The sequence below is a fragment of the Glycine max genome, chromosome 8, assembly GCF_000004515.6.
Source record: "Glycine max cultivar Williams 82 chromosome 8, Glycine_max_v4.0, whole genome shotgun sequence".
In the NCBI taxonomy this organism is placed as follows: domain Eukaryota; kingdom Viridiplantae; phylum Streptophyta; class Magnoliopsida; order Fabales; family Fabaceae; genus Glycine; species Glycine max.
Genome location: NC_038244.2, coordinates 40,047,248 through 40,067,295, shown reverse-complemented (window position 1 = coordinate 40,067,295; position 20,048 = coordinate 40,047,248). Strand labels below are relative to the sequence as shown.

The window sequence follows — 20,048 nt, the reverse complement described above, 5'->3', positions numbered from 1 at the left end:
GTCCAATCAGGGATTATTTTTTCCCATTCCTTTCATATGCATATGATTCCAAGATTGATTTTACGTGTCTAAATCTATAGTCGGATTAGAGTACTACTATGAATCTCCCAATGTCATTCGATTTGAGCGGATAGTCAGTGACCTAGCTATAGATTTTGTTATTCTCACTATTCCGCTTCTCGTTGTAATGGGAGTTGCTAGGTGCACCCAGCACTTAAGGATAAAAGTAAAAAATATCATTGCTTATTTTTTTAAAAGTTTTGCATCCACCCACGAGGCTTTTCTTCTTTTGCGCTTCTTCTTCTTGTTCTACAACCTTCTTCCTTCTTCTGCGACCCTGTGGCCTGTGCACCCAGCAATCCAGCGCTTCTTGGTTTTCTTCTTCCACCCAGCTCCGTTCTGCAGCGTCGTCTTCTCCTCCGCTTCTTGGCCCATTGCTTTGTTCTTCTTCTTCTTCTCCTTCAGCGTGTCGACATTGTCGAGTTATGCACTCTTCTCCCTCGATGTCGTTTGCGTTTCCATTGTGGGGTTTTTGTGTAGTGCTTAGGATAGTTGATCCGCGTATGCATTTGGCTGATCCGCGTTTGCGTTATACTTGAGCACAGTAGTCATAGGGTAGGGATGTAGATGATCCCCTTAGGTTTCAGTTGATCCGCATTTGGTAGGATTCAGGCACGCTTCGCGCGGATTAAGTTGATCCGCAAGCCTAACGCGGATCAACTTGATCCGCAAGCAGCATGCGGATCAACTTGATCCGCAAGCATCAAGTGCAGATCAACTTGATCCGCATGCTTCTTGCGGATCAACTTGATTTGCGTCAAGCTTGCGGATCAAGTTGATCCGCAAGAAGCTTTTTTAAATTTAAGAAGTTTAAATTAGGTTATAATTAATGAAAAATGGTTTTTAATAAGGATTTAGGGTTACTTTTGAAGTTTTTAGCCTGAAGTATGATATTGTATAATGGTTGTTTAAGTTATTGTTTTGAAAATTGGTTTTGAGGTTTTTTGGTTTGTATTGTATAATGTATGAAAATATAATGCTTGTTTAAGATATTTTGTTTGGTGTGAATTTATATTTTGAAGGTTTCATCGGTTTATTACTTTATTTATATCCTGTATGGTAGTGAATATGCAATTGAAAATAGGAACACAAAATATTAGGGTGTAGCTTTGCTTTGAACACAAACTATTAAGTTTTGCTCAAAGTTTCTCCTACTTATGTGTTTCAAGACGTTAAATTTAGTCACTCTTTAGAATCCCAAAAGGATGCTAAAAAAAATTAGAACCCTGTAATCTTTTTTAAGGGCTTTTCATATGGTGCTTCTCATGTGCCTAAAAAGGATTAGAATCCTTAAATTTAGACAAGAATTTGTGATGGTGCTTGTCATATGCCTCAAAGTAGTAAACTAATTAGGTCCAAAACTTCCTGAAATTGTTGTATAATAGATCATTAACCATAAAATAGAGTCATAAACTATGTTAGCAATAAGAGAAATAAATGGTGCCACTCGGATGCCACAAAGGTGAACCTAGCTCATCCATGACATAGCTGAAAAATATGGACAAAAACTATGTCGAGACTGAACCCAACCATTAGGCACATGAGAAAATGAGCAAAGAAATATGTCGAGAGTGACATTTAGGCAAAAACTATATCCAAGTAATTTTCAGAAACACACATTCAACTATATCCAAATAAGTATTGGGCAAATAAAACATTTTGGTCACTCACTCCTTCTTACTAGCCACCATATATTTAGACACTCCTCCAAACCCAACGATTCCATTATCAAGTCTTCTTCAAACTGGTCAATCATTCGAAAGTCCAAACCCAAACACAAAGCACCAAAATTCTCGAACCTTCCCCTTCAATATAAAATCCTTACTTTCAAAACCTCTCCCAAACCAAACCAAATCAAATTTCCAAAACCATACACACACAAACATAAAATTTCTAAATTTCTCCTTGAGAAGGGAAAATGCAAAATACCCTTTGAAATTGTGTGGTAAACATTTGCAGATCGCGGTTAAGATTAGAGGATTAGGCCGTGCCGTAGGTAGGATTGTTGGCAGAGGTCTGGGGAAAAAGGATGGTGATGATTTTGATGGTGCTCCCCAGCGTCGAAGGCCGACCGCATTGGCACTCATGCAACGGGTACCTATCACTGTTGCCAATGATGTGCCTGCAGTACCAGAGGCTGAGCCTGCTATAGCTGGCAATGAGCCGATGGTAGATGTTGACGCACAGGAGACCGGTTCATAGACTAACGCACAGGATACTGGTGCAGAGGATGCTCTAGATGAGGCTGAGGGATTTCCTGGTGGACCTAGGGACCCATCAGTGCTTACGGAGTATGCTGAGCATGTTGCAACTAGCGTATGGTCCGGAGAGGTATTTATAATATTCAATTTAAGTTATCCGTTAAGTATTATTTTTTATTGAGTTTTTGGTTACTTCAAAATATTATTTGAACAAATTGTTTGTTCCTTTATACTTCAATTCAGGAACGTCCTGAGTTGAAGTTATCCTCCCATGGGAGGAAGGTGCATAAATTAGGCAGACATGTTCCTACAATTGAGGAGATGGTTATTGGGACAGGATTAATTCCTTTGATCATGTGTTCAGTAGACACCGGCAATCATGGACTTATATCCTCGTTTGTCAAGAGGTGGCACCGGGAGACGAGTACTTTCCATCTTCCAGTAGGGGAGGTATCCATCACGCTGGACGATGTCGCGTCTTTTCTTCATTTGCCGATCGTTGGCGACTTCCACGCCTTCCAGCCTCTACACATCGATGAGGCGGTGCTAATGTTGGTTGAGTTACTGATGGTCTCACTAGAGGTAGCCATGGCCAAGACACGACATTGTTGTGGACCATACGTACACCTGTCTTGGGTACGAGACATTTATCAATGCAAATGTCAAACCCAACACTGGACAGTTGCAGCTCGTGCTTATCTTCTGCATCCTCTGGGTTGCACTCTTTTTGCTAATAAGAGTACAACCCATGTTCATGTTGTATTCTTAGACGTCCTGCGTGACCTCACTCAGACTAGGAGGTATGCATGGGGAGCTGCTGGCCTCGTCCATATGTACGATCAGCTTAATGATGCCAGTATCAGCACCAGCCAACAGGTTTCTGGTTACATCACGTTGTTACAGGTAATTAACATGTTTTTCATAAGTTAATTACAAAAATGTTTTAATGAGGGTATTTTATCTCAGACGTTCATTTTGAAATTTGTATGATTTTCATGTAACCTCTGTAGTGTTGGATATATGAGCACTTTCCGTTAGTTGCAGAATGCAATGCTGATCCGAACTACGACGAGGTGCCACCACGTACGTGTTAGTGAATTGCCACAAAGAAGACTATGAAGAAGATATCTACGGAGATGTACAGGCAGCGCTTGGATCATCTCAGAATTCTAAATGTCTGCTGGATGCCATATGCGGAGCACCGACCGATCCAAGAGTTTCATCTGATTTCATGTTTCTCAGGACAACTCCGTTGGGGGTCTATTGTTGTCAGATACAGACCGGAGAGGGTTATGCGCTAGTTCGGATACGTCCAATGCATTCCTACACACCCTGTCAATTCATGGGTGTCATTTGATGACGCAGACGATAGGCGGACCCACTACTCAGACCATCTGACGCCAGCAGGTGACACATGTGTTATGCCAGGTCAGTGTGCGCCCGACTACATCGATTGATTCTTCGTGAAATCACAACCATTCATGACTACGCCATAGACATCAGATCCTCCTCGAGATGCATCTGCAATGCAGCCCAGACAAATCCCTCAGGTGCCAGAGTCACGTATCCCTCAGGAGCCAGCACCAACATCGACACATGTGGATTCTAATGCGGACGAGCCCAGGCATGTAGTGGTAAGTGTTACTATTTGGTTACATGTATGTCTTTTACTTGAATTATTTTAATACTAATTTGTGTAATTCGTTTGTTTTCAATTTAATAGGAGGTTTGTCATTCCATCGCAGAGATGTTAGAGCATCACCTTAGCCTAAATGAAGTCAGGCCAGACACATCGACACATGAGGTCATCCAAAAAATGCCTCAGGATTGCCAGGGGTGTCACGGAAGACCGCAATATGCATGTCAGGTCTCGACGTAGGCGGCGCACAGATTAGCCATAGTTTATTGACACCTTTCATATTATTAGTTTTGGACGATGTATTTGACTGAATATTTTGTATATTTTAAGTTATTTTGATTAATAATATTAGTTTATAAATTAGTGTTAATGTTTACATGTTATTTTGCAATTATGTTTAAATTACTTGATCCGAAATTTATTCCAAATTCATCAAAATATTATGAATGGAAGTAAGTAAATTAGAAATGCTATATAATTATTGCCTTAGTAAATTAGAAATGTCATTTAAAATTTAAAACATATCTACATTATTTATTACTAATTAATTACTTTAATGATAATCCGTTTTAATAAAGTTTAAGTTTTAAAAAAATTCAGTCTCTTACGGATGAAGTTGATCCATAAAAGACTTACGGATCAACTTGATCCGTAAGTCTTTTACAGATCAAGATGATCCGCAAAAGGAAAAAATGCAGGGGCACTTATGGGATTATGAAAGGCTGCTGGGTGCACCAGCAATAATGTTGGATGCACCTAGCAACAACCTAAGATTAGTTGGGTGATAAAATGAGAAAGAATAAAACGAAAGTTGAATGATAAAATGAGAAGGAATAAAATAAAATATTGTAAGTTTTATTCTTTCATTAATAAAAAAATTAATAATTAACAACTAATATTTATCAATTAAAAAAATAGTCTACTCCTGGGGACAACAACTAGCTACCCTCCAATGATATTAATGCACCAACTCTTGGAAATATAAAACTAACTTTGTGTTTGGTTGTAAGAAAAGAAAGAGAGATTTTATATATTTACTATATTAAATTTTTGGCTCTCTTGATAATTTTGTCTAGTTCCATCCCTACTTGGAAGAATTTTGATAATCCAGTTTTTAGTGTACTTGATTGTAAGCTGTGGTGAGTTCTCTTACCCTTTATTTGGTTAGGTAAAAATAGAAGTGGGAGGGGGAGAGCATGGAAGAGAAAGAAAGTTTGATATTTTGAATAACTTAGTTGAATGAAAAAGGGAGAAAAGAATTTAAAATTTTGGTTGAGACTTGCGTAAAAATAAATCCTCTCTTAACTGATTGGATTTGTTGAGAGGAAATTGACATTGTGTCTGCTGCTTTGGGACAAAAAGAAGACCTCTTTTATAAATAAATATTTATAATAAAGGTTAAGATAGTATTTTCATAAATTAAACAATTTTATTTTTTTATTTTTTTCAATCAAATAATTTTAATTTAAATCATATTTTTCTTCAATTTTATACTTTTTTTCTTCAACCAAACAACCCTTTTCATTTTAATTCTCACGTATTCTCTTCAATTATACTTTATTTCTCTTATTCAATTAGGGGTGGAGGCGGGTTTAGTATTAGGGGGCCTTGCTCCCCCTAAAATTTTCAATTTATTTTTAAATATGTATATATATATATATATATATATATATATATATATATATATATATATATATATATATATATATATATATTAAATATTTATTTTTATTTAGGGGTTTAATTATGTAAATAATATTATTTAAGTATAACATAAAAGTAATTTAAATATTTTTAACAAAATATTCTATTCTTTTTAGTATTTGTTGTAGAAATAATTGTATCTTTTTTATTGTTGTAGATAATATTTGAGTACCATATATTTTTCTTTCCAATAGTTAATATTATATTATTATTTTAAAAATTATAAATAATTTAAGAATTAAAGATTATATATAATTTGATTGTAATCAAATAACTTTATTAGCATTCTCTTTATATTGATTTCAAAATGAAAGGTTATCATTCATCTTTATCAATGAGTCAAATTTACAAACATTATATAAGAAAGTGTTTAGTTAAATTTTGAAACACATCAATAAATATTCTATCTTTTGTATTATATATCAAATTACTTCAAAGGTCTATTATAAAGTTATAGTCTTTGTCATGACACAATACCTTTCTTCTTCTATTTTGTAACGGTCCGAAAGTAAATTATTTTTCAATGTTATTGACTACTATTGATGTAAAAGATAATTGAGTGAATAATATAGTTTATTTTAATTTAATAGATTTTTAACATAACAAGATTTTTTGTAAAAAAAATAATGTTTAACATATTCATTAGGGTTCTTGGTGGAATGTGAAATTGATGATTGTTATTTGTAATTTTGGGTCTTTTAAAAAATATTTAATTTATCTTCTATGTAAACATATTCTCCATTATATATTCTTAGATGAATTTTAAAAATACATAATTATGTAAACATAGTATAAATTTTGATGTTAGTTAATATATTTGACCTCCCAATTGTTAAATCATGGGTCTGCCCTTGTCTTCAACCAAAATGTTATGTATGATAAGTTAGTTGATTTTTACAATAATTATTTTAAAAGTTATATAACCATGATTTTTTTTATACGTTGATAGCATCACTAATGCAAAATAGCCATACAACAACGATTCTAAATCACTTTTAAAGACGATTTTGAACCGTCTTTGAAGTCAACGTCGTTGAAAGTCAATAGTTTCGACGACGGTTCCATAAATAACCGTCTTAGAAAATGATATCTTTCTAAGACGATTTTATCTAAAAACCATCTTTTCTAAGACGGTGTTAACTAAGAACCGTCTCAGAAGCATACCCTTCTAGAGAATCGTCTTAAAATAATACTCTTTTAAGACAGTTCTTAGAAAAGATATGTCTTAGAATATATAATTTCTAAGATGATTTTTTAAATAACTGTCTTAGAATGTTTTATTTAAAAAAATAGAAAAACATATTTTATTTTCATATGATGATACAAAGTCCCAAATAATAATAATAACAATAATTGAATTATTTAAAGAAATATAACAAACTAAAATTATTTAAAGAAACATGGAGGACCTAGAGAAAAAAATAGCCACCTTGGGTTAAATATGATATCTGATAATATAAAAGCCCCTAATTTCTAGTGACAAGCTAACAACTATTTTCATGATTAACATGTGTTAAATATGATATCTAACACTCCTCAAGTTGGAGGATATATGCCATATAAGCCAAGCTTATTATAAATGTAGTAAACACAAGCCTTTGAAGGACTTAGTGAACATGTCAGCCAACAATAGATTACAAGAGTTAGAGCAAGCTTCACCCTCTTCAAGCATGTAGCTGTGAAGGAATCAGTAAAAATTAATAAACATGTATTTAAACTAATGAAACAAGATTTGAAATACAAAGTAGAAACCACATACAAGTAAAATAAAAAATAAAAACAAAAGGGAGAAGTACAGAGTAAGTTCAAAGAGGAACACTAAAAAATTTCTTATTCTTTTCACAGTCAAATCAAACTCAACAAGTCTCATAGGCTCACAAGACCTTGTTTGCGGTCTCAAACTTAGAGGCTATCATCCTTACCTTTCCCATGGCATACGCATTGTTAATCTAATTCTAAAGCCTCTGCCCTCCACTAGCAGCCATGTACTGCCCCAATATGTACTGAGCAGAAGAAGTCTCCTACAAGATAAAAAAAAGTGATAATACTCATTCACACACATTTTCCAATTCAATTTTCCAAATGTGACCTAACAAAATGCTTAACATGACATAATAATGACAATATCTATTGATCTTAGACAACATAACTTAATAATTAAGAGGAATGAAACAATTTCTAAACCTAGGTCTATATGATCTGTAAATATAACCAACTTAACAAGAAGAGGGGACAAACAAAGGGGATGTCTTTGATGCTGAGGTGAGGGAAGGGATCTGTGGTGCACACATGGACGGGGGCGAGTGGAGAACCTAACACGCCAAGAAGAAACCTCAGATAAGACTTTTTGTTCTTACAAGAGGACGAGGAGGAAGAAGAAGAAACAGAGGGTGCTCTCACGAGTGATCCTTTCATCCATTGGCCCCACCTACCCTCTCCGCACGTGGAGTCATGGTCGTCGTTGTCGGTTCTGTCGAGTCCTTCTTTCAGCGGCGAGAGGGTCTCCGCGGGCCTAAGGCTTCCTGATCTCGCAATGATGAGCTATGCCACGCGGCACATGGTGCTCCCAGCAACTCCCCTTCATGTTATCGCCACCCAACCTGTGCTGATTCCATCTGTGCTCAATGGGCGCCACGTGTCCTGCAAACACCAACACAAACGATGACAAAGAACCCAACTCATAGATTCGATCATTCTTGTTGTACCTGATTTTCTGCCATTGCACCAAATCTATGATCATCACGCCCATGTTGAAGCTGCATGGTGGGGCGGAAGAAGAGGCACGACAGAGAAGTGGATGGCTTTGACGGGTGGAAGGATTGAAGGGAGGGGGAGAGGAGAATGACCTAGAATATCATCAGCCACAACATTTTCACGCGGCGGAATCCTAACCAGAAGAGGTAAAAATAAAAAGTGGTCTTCATTCACAGACGGTCTTTCAAAACCATCATCTTTGAATACTTGATATCAACAACGGTTTTGTGAGAAAACCGTCCTTGGATTATGGTTTCAACCCTACGAAGGCGGTTTTGGTAAAAACTGTCTTTAAAATATTTATTATATTTACAAAAATGCCATTGTTTTGAAAATAAGGACGATTTTCAGAGGACCGACGTTGAACTTGCGATGTTGAATCCGGTTTTTTTAGTGGTGTATATAATTTTCACAATAAGGGTGTACAGAAATTAAAATTTTTTATTTATTACTTCATTTTGAATTATCTATCATAATTTGGAATTTTTTTAACCATTATAATTAGGACATTTGACTCCTCGATGAGACCTCAAGTTATCTCCACAAGATTTGGTCCTTTAAGTTGATTATGTGACTAATTCTGGATCCAAAGTTTAGTCACATTTAAAGCTCATTATCTTTCTCCAAGAGTCTATTCTATGAGATCAAAACCCAGGCCCTCTCATATAAACTCAACATGTATTGTCAACTGAGTTACACTTATTGAATATGTTTTGGAATTTCTAATTTGTTTTAAAATATTTATCATTTTAAAAAAGAAAAAATATTAATTATATTTAAAAACACTTTATTTATATATTTATTGATATTGCATCTATTTATTTATGTATATCTAGATAGATAGATTATTTAAAGTTTAGTATATATTATTTTAAGGATATTTAGACTTTATTTAATGGTTAGGTTGATACAATATAAAGTGTATCAAAACATGACAGAATATTTAGAGGATAGTTGTGAAATCTGGTTCGGCCTAGCCGGTCGGACCGGTTCAATCGGAACCTGGTAGCCTAATCGGGTCTATTCCTCTATTAGATCGGTCATGCAATTAATTCGGGATGACTTGGTCAAACCCGGCCAGTTAGGTAACCGAATCGTGGTTGGACTGGTCCAACCCGATCAATTTTTTTAAAAATAAAAATGGATCACTTCTACAATGCCATTTTGATGTCTCATTATCATCAATTGTTATTTTGGAATATGGATTAACTTTTTTTACTCAAATAATGTTAGTTATATACTTAAATAATGTTAGTTATATACTTAGATATATATATAATTTTGATTTTTTAATATATATTGGATCAAATTAAACCAATTACTGATCCACTGATTGGATCACTAATTCACTAAACTACTACTTTGACTGAATTAATGACTGGACCAGATTTCCCAACTATAATTTAGAGTAATTTATTTCGTGGAAGACATTAAAAGAGAATGACTTGGACACAACCTCATAATAGATATGAGACTTCTACATGAGCAGAAGTAACATGGGGCACATCCTGTTGAAGATATACTTTTGTAACTACATAATATTTTATTTTTCAGTTTTTAAAATAGGATTTAGTAAATAAGTTGGTTTCCTATATTTTAGGAGTAAGTCAGTTTTAATGGATTAGCCTAGTAAATAAGTGGTTCCTATCTTTAAGGAGCAAGTTAGTTTTAATATTTTATTTTGCTAATATCTTGTTATCTGATTAGTTTATCTTTTGCTATTTATTGTATCGCTGCTGAGAACAATTTGAATTAGAATATAATGATTTTATTTCCTCTGCATACGTATTGACTCTCTTTTCTCCTCTGTTTTTTTATAATTTCCTCCACAAAACCAACAATTGGTATCAGAGTCTTATTCTTACGGGACCTGCACCATGGAAGGTGAAGCAAGTTTTTCCCACATAACTCTTCCAATCTTTGATGGAGAGAATTATGATCTTTGGGAAGTGAAAATGCAATCCTACATGGAGTCTTTGGATTTGTGGGATGTTGTTGAAGAGGATTATGAAATATATCCGCTGCCTGAAAATCCCACCATGGCCCAAATTAAAAATCACAAGGAAAGAAAGATGAAGAAGGCAAAGGCGAGGCCATGTTTGTTCACTGGTGTTTCACAAATGATATTCATCAGAATCATGACTCTTAAATCACCCAAAGCAATTTGGGATTATCTGAAAGAGGAATATGCTGGAGATGATAGAATACGAAGCATGCAAGTGCTAAATTTAAGGAGGGAATTTGAGCTTCAAAGGATGAAAGAGTCAGAGACAATCAAAGAATACTCAAACAAATTGTTGGGTATTGCCAACAAGATAAAGTTGTTGGGTATTGCTGATTCGAGAATTGTAGAGAAAATTTTGGTAACAGTGCCCGAGAGATATAAAACATCTATAGCTTCATTGGAGAACACAAAGGATCTGTCGAAAATCACATTGGCAGAAGTGCTACATGCCCTGCAAGCTCAAGAGTAGCGAAGGTTGATGAGGCAAGATCGTGTTGTCGAAGGTGCTTTGCCCGCCAAACATCATGAAGTTGATGAAAGCAAAAAGGGTTTTTTCAAGAAGAATCAACCAGCAAGCAACGAAAATAGTGCAAACAACCAAAACAAAGGTAAGGATAAAAAGAAAAATTATCCACCTTGTCAGCATTGTGGCAAAAAAGGTCATGCATCTTTCAGATGTTGGAGGAGACCAGATGCAAAATGTAACAAGTGCAACCAGATAGGGCATGAAGCGGTGATCTGCCCCAATAAAAATCACCATGATGAGGGAGCTCAGATTGCTAATCAAGACGAGGAGGACCAACTGTTTGTGGTCACATGCTTCTTGAGTAGTGAATCAAGTGAAAGTTGGTTGGTTGATAGTGTTTGTACGAACCACATGACATATGATAAGACTCTATTCAAGGATTTGAAGCCAACTAATGTCTCAAAGGTCAGAATTGAGAATGGTGGCTATATTCCTGTAAAAGGAAAAGGAACTGTTGCAATTTCAACGTGTTCAGGTATCAAATTAATATCAGATGTTCTTTATGTACCTAACATTGACCAAAACTTGCTAAGTGTAGGTCAGTTGATTAAAAAGGGATTTAAAGTGTCATTTGAACATCAACATTGCTTTATCTATGACATTGTTGGCCGGAAAGTTCTAAGGGTTAAAATGAAAAGTAAAAGTTTCTCATTTGATCCAGCAGAGGAGAAACATACAACCTATTTCACTCAAGTCACACACACGGAATTCAAGCACAAGAGACTTTATCATTGCCATCTTGAAAGAATGCTAAACATGAAAAAAAAGGAAATATGCAAAAGAAAATTTGAAGAAGCTTCAAATGGAGGAATGCAAATCTGTTAGCACACCAATGAATCAAAAGGAGAAGTTCAGCAAGGAAGAAGGTGTTGATAACATTGATGAAGGATATTATGGGAGCTTGATTGGATGTCTAATATATCTCACTACAACAAGACCAAACATTCTATTTGCTCAAAAGAACAAAACTGGAATTTTTGTTGAGAATCAAGTAGTCATTGCTATTGCAAACAATCCCGTGTGTCATGGGAAGACTAAACATTTCAACATCAAGGTTTATTATTTGATAAAGATGCAACAAAGTGAAGAAGTGAACTTAATTTACTGCAAGTCTAAAGATCAACTGGCTGACATGTTTACAAAGTCACTACCTATCAACAAACTTGAAGTCAAAGAATTGGAGTTTGCAGTTCCAAAAGCAAGGAGGAGTGTTGAAGATATACTTTTGTAACTGCATAATATTTTATTTTTGAGTTTTTAAAATATGATTTAGTGAATAAGTTGGTTTCCTATATTTTAGAAGTAAGTCAGTTTTAATGGATTAACCTAGTAAATAAGTGGTTCCTATCTTTAAGGAGCAAGTTAGTTTTAATTAATATTCTGTTTTGCTAATATCTTGTTATCTAATTAGTTTATCTTTTGTTATTTATTGTATCGCTGCTAAGAACAATTTGAATTAGAATAGAATGATTCTATTTCCTTCGCATACGTATTGTTTCTCTTTTTCCCTTTATTTTTTTATAATTTCCTCCACAAAACCAACACATCCTATTGTAAGTATAGGAAGCACTTCATATCTAACATTGTATGATATTATCTGAATATATGGACAGAAGTAACATGGGGTACATCCAATTGTAAGTATAGGAAGCACTTTATATCTAACATTGCTTGATATTATCTGAATATCTGGACAATTGATGAGTATAATGGGCTGTCACAACTCACAAGGTAGAAAGAGGCAATGCTTACCTGTCTCAACGACAATCTACCACCGAAAATCTTTTATGATCTGATGCTAGCTGAATGTACCGGACCTAAACTTTTACTATGGTATGCATTGGAAACACATGCATGTAATTAGTTCAAACCTAACTCTGTTCCGTACCATTCAAATCATATATGTAGGGCACCTATGGATGCCTACACAAGACATGTTAGAAAATGAGGTGAAAAAGTATGGTTAAGATAAAGGTAGTTTTTTTTACAAAAGAAGACTCCTGTTTTAATTTTATTTTTATTCGTTGGATTCCATTGAAATATAATAATTTCAACTACAATTCCTCAATATATGTTGGATTACACTGAATTATGTTAGTACATGTTTGGTGTGTAATTTACAAACTTAAGTTTGGATATGTTAGATTACATTGAATTATGTTAGTACATCTTTGGGTTGCAGTTTACACCAAATTTAAGGTTAAGGGTTGCAGTTTACACCAAATTTAAGTTTGCAAATTGAGTTTGAAAAAGATGTTCTAATAGTCGCATTTCAAAAATTGACTTTTAATTTTAAATTAAATTTTAATCTCAAACATATTTTTGAAGAGTAATCAAACATGATTCAAACTCATTTTTCTTTCAAACTCATTTTTACATGAGATTAAACCAAAACATTTTTAATAACCGTGTTTTCCAAACTTTAAACTTTTAGTATTTTCTACAATCACAGCCCATTCATAATTACTAAGTTCAACCTTTATTATTAAGAGGCATATTATCCGAACCAAATAAGTTTTTTAGATTAGATCTGACCTAGAATTGGTGGATGTTCAAATATTCAAAGAATCTTGGACTCTTAAGCTATATTATACAATCAGTGGCTGGCTTTTGTAAAGGGCCTTAATAGAGAAATAAGAGGAATCCACCGTATAGCTGGTACTTTATTTGCTGATAACTCCAGATTTGGCATCTTCTTTTTACAAATTTGATTGTGATTTGTAATATATCTTTTTCATATTTTTGTACTATAGCAATATAATTTGAGCTTTGGATCTTACTTTACCAAACAGGTAATCAAAGCATGCTTACGCGTATGTGAAATAGAATAATTAAGAAAACTAAAAGTTGGGAGCATCCTTCATCTTTTCAAACACAAAAGAGATTAGGCTAGGACTCTGAAAATGGAATTCAAAGATATGCTATAATATTATGGGAATACCAACGTACTGGGATCATAAATATAATTGGGCCACCTAAATGACCTTTTAAAATAAAATTGTTAAAAATATGCTATTTATAAGTTTTTATATGAATTCTTTCGCTATTGAGGAAAAAGGTCAAACCCTTTATTTCCTGGAAGAGATCAAATTAAGCGAAAATTTAAGTTAAGAATATGCATGATGAACTTTAAAAAAATCAAATATATTTACCTATCATTGATCGTTTTGACCTTTTATTTAAACGATGTGAGTCAACTTTCTTTTCTTTAGGTAAGAGACCTGTCGGCTGTCAGAGTCTTTTCTGGTAAACCAATTTTAAAATTAAAAGGTTTAAAATCAAAGAAAAAAAGAATCTGATAATAAAAAGATGACCAGTTTCATATTTAAAAGGAAAAGGTACAATAAAAATTGGTTATATATATGGTTCATTCGGTCCCTAAAATTATTCGTATTTTTATTTTTAATCCTTTTTATATAAAAAAAGTTGTAAGTTTTAATTTTTGAACAATTTTTTTGACAGTTCATTATTATTATAAAAAAATATTGACGGTGATAATCTGAGAAAAGTGTACTCTAAATAATAAGAACAAAAACTTGAATTATATGTATATGTAAGGACTACATGTTTTTTGTTTTTCCTTATAAGAATTAAAACCTTTTTTAATTAAATGAATATCAAAAGGTCACGCGGTGAATACTTGTCCACTTAAATTGAATTCCATATATGTCATATTGGCTTCAATGTAGAAGTTGGTGGGAACAATGTCAGAAAGTTTCAAGATAACTCTCAGCTATCATACATCTTTGAATAAAAATTGAGTTATTAATGCAAAGCGTTGTTCTACTTGTACATGATGTGGGTTGGACAATGACATAGAAATTCACTACACAACTTCCAAATATATATTATTAGAAAACTGGTTAAGGGGGAGTATTCAAAGTGAAACCTCAAAGTAAATTAGGATGACTTAATTATAGTATTTTGTTGGTAGAAATGGTGGCATCTTTGTAACAACTCCTTCATTAGATTTTCCTCGAATAATAATAAATAACTTTGGTGCCTGCCTTGTGCAATAAGTTCAGCAACATCAGCAATGACAAGCTTTTCATAGAATGGGACAGAGTCCTTTCCCTTGAGGCTTAGCCCACACATATATAAGGAACATAAAAAAGGCCACCATTATATTCTCCCTGCAGTACGCTTCATGGTTGAGTATTTATAGGGATCCAATTGCTATTGGTCCTACAAGAATTGCTATTTATCTCTACCAACTTTTAAATTTTATTAAAATGACTATTTTACCCCTCAATTCAAACTCATAACACTCTCTTTTTTGTAAAGTCGAAACAAATACATAACAAAAACGTTAATAGAATTTGCAGTTTAATGATACATATCTATTTTTAAATTCACATTATGATCATAGACCATTTTCTTATCATGTTATCATTTTGTTATTATAGAAGAAAGTATTACTACAAAATTACGAAAAAGAACTTTTTTCTCAGTGGCATTTTAGTCCAAAATATTATTAGTTGACAAGGAGTGTCCCTTGTGTCACGTATGCACTCACCATTAACAAAAATGGAGATCACTTATGATAGGATTAAAATTTTTAGTACATTTACACAATTGTAGAATAACTTATCATTTTCATAGTACAATGATCGAATTGTCAGTGAGTGAAATGTGGAGATGAAATTGATCATTTACTTTAGAAATGATTGAGATTAACTCTTTTTCTTGCTTATCAGTATTAGATCATATGAGTGATAATTAAGTCAAAAACAATTAAGTGAAAAAAGAGAGATGATTAGTTTAAAAAAATATTAAGGTGAATTTTGAGAAAATAATATAAATTATTGATAATTTTAGTTGGAAGGATCTTATTAAAACGAATAAAGGGAGTAAATCATACTCGTTAGTTAAAAAAATTATCCCTTGAATTATCATACAAATTGTTATATGCATATCATTTTTCTTTTTTAATTCATACGAATAAAAGAAACATAACATTTTTTTAGATAAAAAAAAAAAAAAAACAGAGCATAAACGATGTATTTACTGTTTTTGTATGATTTTCCGTGGCAGCAGGGTACTTCAAATTACGGAGTCAGTCGCGGTTGGCCTCCAGCTCCGTTGTTTGACTAAAAAATCACCACACTGCAGCTTTGTAGTCAACGAAGACTTCACCACCACCTCACCCTGCTTCGCCACGTGTCCCTCCGGGCCCCACCTCCAAACTCACATGGGTCAGAAACCGATTAATTTTTTATAAATTTTGTTTCTTTTTACTCTTAATATTATCCATGTAATCATGTAAATGCCAGTTGAATTGGAATTTTGTAATTGTTTCATTGTTGTTGGGGGTGGTGACTAAGGTATGTTCTATTTTAATTGATCATAGCAGCATAATGTGTCTTTGCGCAGGGTGAAGAAATAATAGTGGCAATTGTCTCTTAAGGATGACTCCAATCCACAAAAAGCATTCCTTCCCCTGCATCCACAAATGCGAGCAAAATTAAACTTCACAATATGAAATTAAGTTAGATTTATCAAGATTATCAAACTTGAAAATTCACTTTAGATCCTTGATAATTTCATAAACTCGATTCATGATTCAACTCATAGACTCATAAGAGTCTACTTCATATGAACATAATAATAAAATATCTACAAATAACATTTTAATTAAACATTTCAACAATATAACAAAATAAAATAATAAATCATAAAGTTCAGAATATTTAAATAATCAAATCTAGTAATAATATATCACTTCTAGATAATAACTTATAAAGGTTATAGTAGTGGTAGATCATTCTCATCCAAGATTTGATGTTATTAAGGAACAAAGATTTGATATGATTAAAGATGAGAATTTTGTATTTGAGAATAATACACTAAACGAAGGTATGTTGAATGTTATACAGAAAACAATAAAAAATAACTTGCATTTTGGTCTGATTTTTTTTAACTTGCTAACTTGTTGACTCAGTGGTAAACTTGAGAGTCTACCGAGTTTACTTAGAGTTTATAGAGTTTGTTGAGAGTCTACTAAAAAAAGAATTTACTCAAGAGTCAACTCGCAGAAGACAAGGGGACTGGTAAACTCGTAAGAGTTAACAAGTTAACTCGAGAGTTTGACAATCATGGGATTGACACCGTAGCTGACAACTATTGATGCTCACTTGGTAGAAAACTTTTCCTTATTACTTATTGGTTGACTGTATCATAATTAATAAGTATACAATTGAACCAGTAAACTTTGTTGTGAACAACATGCTGTTTTTCCAGTAGACTATTGTATATTTTATGAGATGGTTTAAGTTTGAACTGGTTGCTTAAAGGTAATTTAAATCTTAAATAGGAAACAGCCTAGCAAAGAATAGTTAGTTTAGTGCTTATGGGTTTAGAAAGCAACTTACCAGTGGAGACACACAGGTAAGATGACAATGGAATGGAAGGACTAAGTGGCCATCAAGGATTTTGGTGATGCAACACTTACTGCTTTGTGGCGATATATGCATGTTTTCTTATACTCTTATTAAAAGGGTTCTTGCTTGCTTGCATGTATTTGTGCAATGAACCTAACAGTGCTTGAGGCTATAACTCTCTACCCTGCCTATGCCCCAGCATTTCTCAAATACAAAGGAGGCACCAAATTAATTTTTTATTTATTTATTAAGATTGTAGATGTAGACTTTGAGTGCAATGGAAGTCTGGTTCTCAATGGTATGTTCTCTGTGCAGGTAAAATCTGACAGTTTTGTGCCAATCAAATGAACCAAAGTGTAGTCTTTCTTTTGGATTTTTTTTTATTAGGAGGAAATTTCTTTAGGATTTGAATTCTCTAAAGTGAGGAGAGTGCACTTTAGAGAATAAAGTGCAATAATAACCATTAATTAGAAAATAAAACAGTTGAGATTGTTATTAATTTTAAGGTTTGTCATATATGTATTTGATTTTATCATAATTCTCAACTGTTGATTTCCTTGATATCTTTTACTTTTGGGAACAACTGTCAAAAGCAGAAATGGACTTATTCTGAGATTTTCTGATTTGCTAATGACTGCAGAGTGTGTTTCTGGCTTTCTGCTGCTTTTCTATAATTTCAATAGATTCAAGATGGAAATTCTGTCTTTTAGTTTTACTTCAGTATTTAATTTTTTATAATGACCGAAGATTGTTATATGAGGACTTCTTCACAAAATGCTTGACTTTGTTTTAATATGTGGAAATTGTTTTTTGGTAAAGTGTGAAATCTATAAAGTTCATTAGCCTTTTAGATTTGACATTTTGAGTCGTAAGTCTTTGAGTGTACATAGGGCATGCTGGTTTGAATAAATTCATTGTAATTGTGTGTTCTTCTTACTGAGAATTGAATCTTCAAAAAGTTCCTAATGGGAAAATTCCACTGAAATATCAGCTCATCAAGTTTAATTACCAGGATAGAAGAACTCACGTAGTATAGTTTGCTGAACTATAATCCGTTTGCCTTTTTTCTTAAGTAATGGGATCTTTCATTTTTATTTACGTACAGGGTTTGTATTTGCATGATATTTTAGTAGAGACTGAGAAGCGTGGGATATCTTTTGATGAACTACTCACCATTCAAGAACAAGATGAATGGGTATACAGTGATGGGAAGTCCACAACTTGTGTTGCCTTTATCCTTTCAAATACAAAGAGGTTGAAGTTTTTGGTTCCATTACTAATTCCATTTCAAGTAACCGAGCTCACTGTAAGTCATGATATCTCAGTAAATGCATGAACCTTCAGCATTAAAATAACCCTTATGTCTTGTTATTATTTTGCAGATTCTTGGTGAATACAAGATGGAACTGCCTGGCTATAACACCTTGGAGCCATATGCCAACATGAATGAGATGATAGGCCTTCTCGATGTTAGATCTGTCTTCCATCGTTTCTACCATTTGGAATTATATTGCCTGTTAAATTTAACTTAAGGCATCAAGTACTTTGGTGTTCTAAAATTGTCTATAAACCATTTGACACGGCATATTGTGTATCTACAGCTTGATGGTCAACAATAAAAAGAATGTGAAAAAAAAACACTGTACAAGATTGATATTTAATCAGCATGAAGGCATGCTAACTGCTTGAATAATAATCGTCATTATATGAGCTACAAAGTTGAGTGGTTTAGCCTATATCTAAAAAAATGTCATAAAAAACACGGTACTTGTAAAATAAGAGAAATAAATTAAGAAAGTAGTGAAAATCATGTCAAGGATGATCACACTAATCCTTTATTTATAATGACCAAATAGGATCTACATTAATTACATAGAATCAATCTAATTTAAGTGATAACTAATCCTTTATTTACAATGACCAAATAGGATCTACATTAATTACATAGAATCAATCTAATCTAAGTGATAATGAATTAATAAATCTCTAATTGCTCTCTAATCATAATTAACAGAATAATATGTAATCTTAAAAATCATCTTGATGGTAAGTTAACTGCTTGAATAATGGTCAATATATGAGCTACTAAGTTCATATGGTGGTGTTGAGAGTGGTTTGGCCTATATCTAAACGACTTTAATTTCATGAAGAACACTAAAACATGACCACAACTAATCATAATGAGATTTGGATTTGCTCAAAACTTGTAATCATGCACTCTATGATCTACTATTCAATGCTTCTTTGAAACTATGGTGGCATACCATGCCAATGCTTCAATACGGTCTCTTGCATTGCTTGTAATGCATGTTCTATCATCTGATTTTATTTTTTTTTTATCAAGATTTTCTCATGTTAGTAAAAAAATGTGATGTATTATTAAAGAGAAAGATGCAATTGAATTATGGGTCTTAATGATCTGTCTTACACAAATAATCTAAAGTTGTCTTTTTTTCTATTTGTTGGAATGAGATCCATTAGATCATAAAAGAATTTTTTTTTTTCAAATTGCATCCGTCCAATTTTGACTGTTTGGTAATAAGGAAATTACTATTGTTTGAGCACGAAAAATTTTACCCAAACATAATAATAAAAGAATTTCGTCCAATGCTAAAAATATGTTTTCCCCGAGATAAAGGATAGATTTGTGAATTGTGATGGACCGATCTAGTTGGAAAACTCGAGGAATGCATGGACAAAATAAATATACATTTTACGGTATTTATTTTTGGCGGTTTAAAAAGAAATATCTAACAAAAAGATGACCTAGCTCATTAAA

General features: G+C 33.2%; 2 protein-coding genes across 2 annotated transcripts; both read left to right on the top strand.

The window, feature by feature from the left end:
• The first annotated feature begins 503 nt into the window (after positions 1-503).
• On the top strand, positions 504-3,355 carry LOC102660726 (protein MAIN-LIKE 1-like). Its single transcript, XM_006586493.1, has 5 exons — positions 504-536; positions 2,020-2,229; positions 2,275-2,391; positions 2,505-3,164; positions 3,272-3,355. Exons 1-5 carry the CDS (start codon positions 504-506, stop codon positions 3,353-3,355), a joined length of 1,104 nt encoding a protein of 367 aa, XP_006586556.1.
• A 7,141-nt stretch (positions 3,356-10,496) lies between these two features.
• Positions 10,497-10,832, top strand: LOC102660601 (uncharacterized). Its single transcript, XM_006586492.2, has one exon. The coding sequence runs from the start codon at positions 10,497-10,499 to the stop codon at positions 10,830-10,832; it is 336 nt and encodes a 111-aa protein (XP_006586555.2).
• The last annotated feature ends 9,216 nt before the right edge of the window (positions 10,833-20,048 follow it).

What these genes read in the sequence shown, in the direction of transcription:
- LOC102660726 (XM_006586493.1), top strand. Translation starts at nt 504, where the DNA reads ATGTCGTTTGCGTTTCCATTGTGGGGTTTTTGT. An exon ending in TTCCATTGTGGGGTTTTTGT is followed by an intron (nt 537 to 2,019) that starts GTAGTGCTTAGG and finishes AAACATTTGCAG; the next exon opens with ATCGCGGTTAAGATTAGAGG. An exon ending in TAGCTGGCAATGAGCCGATG is followed by an intron (nt 2,230 to 2,274) that starts GTAGATGTTGAC and finishes ACTAACGCACAG; the next exon opens with GATACTGGTGCAGAGGATGC.
- LOC102660601 (XM_006586492.2), top strand. Translation starts at nt 10,497, where the DNA reads ATGACTCTTAAATCACCCAAAGCAATTTGGGATTATCTGAAAGAGGAA.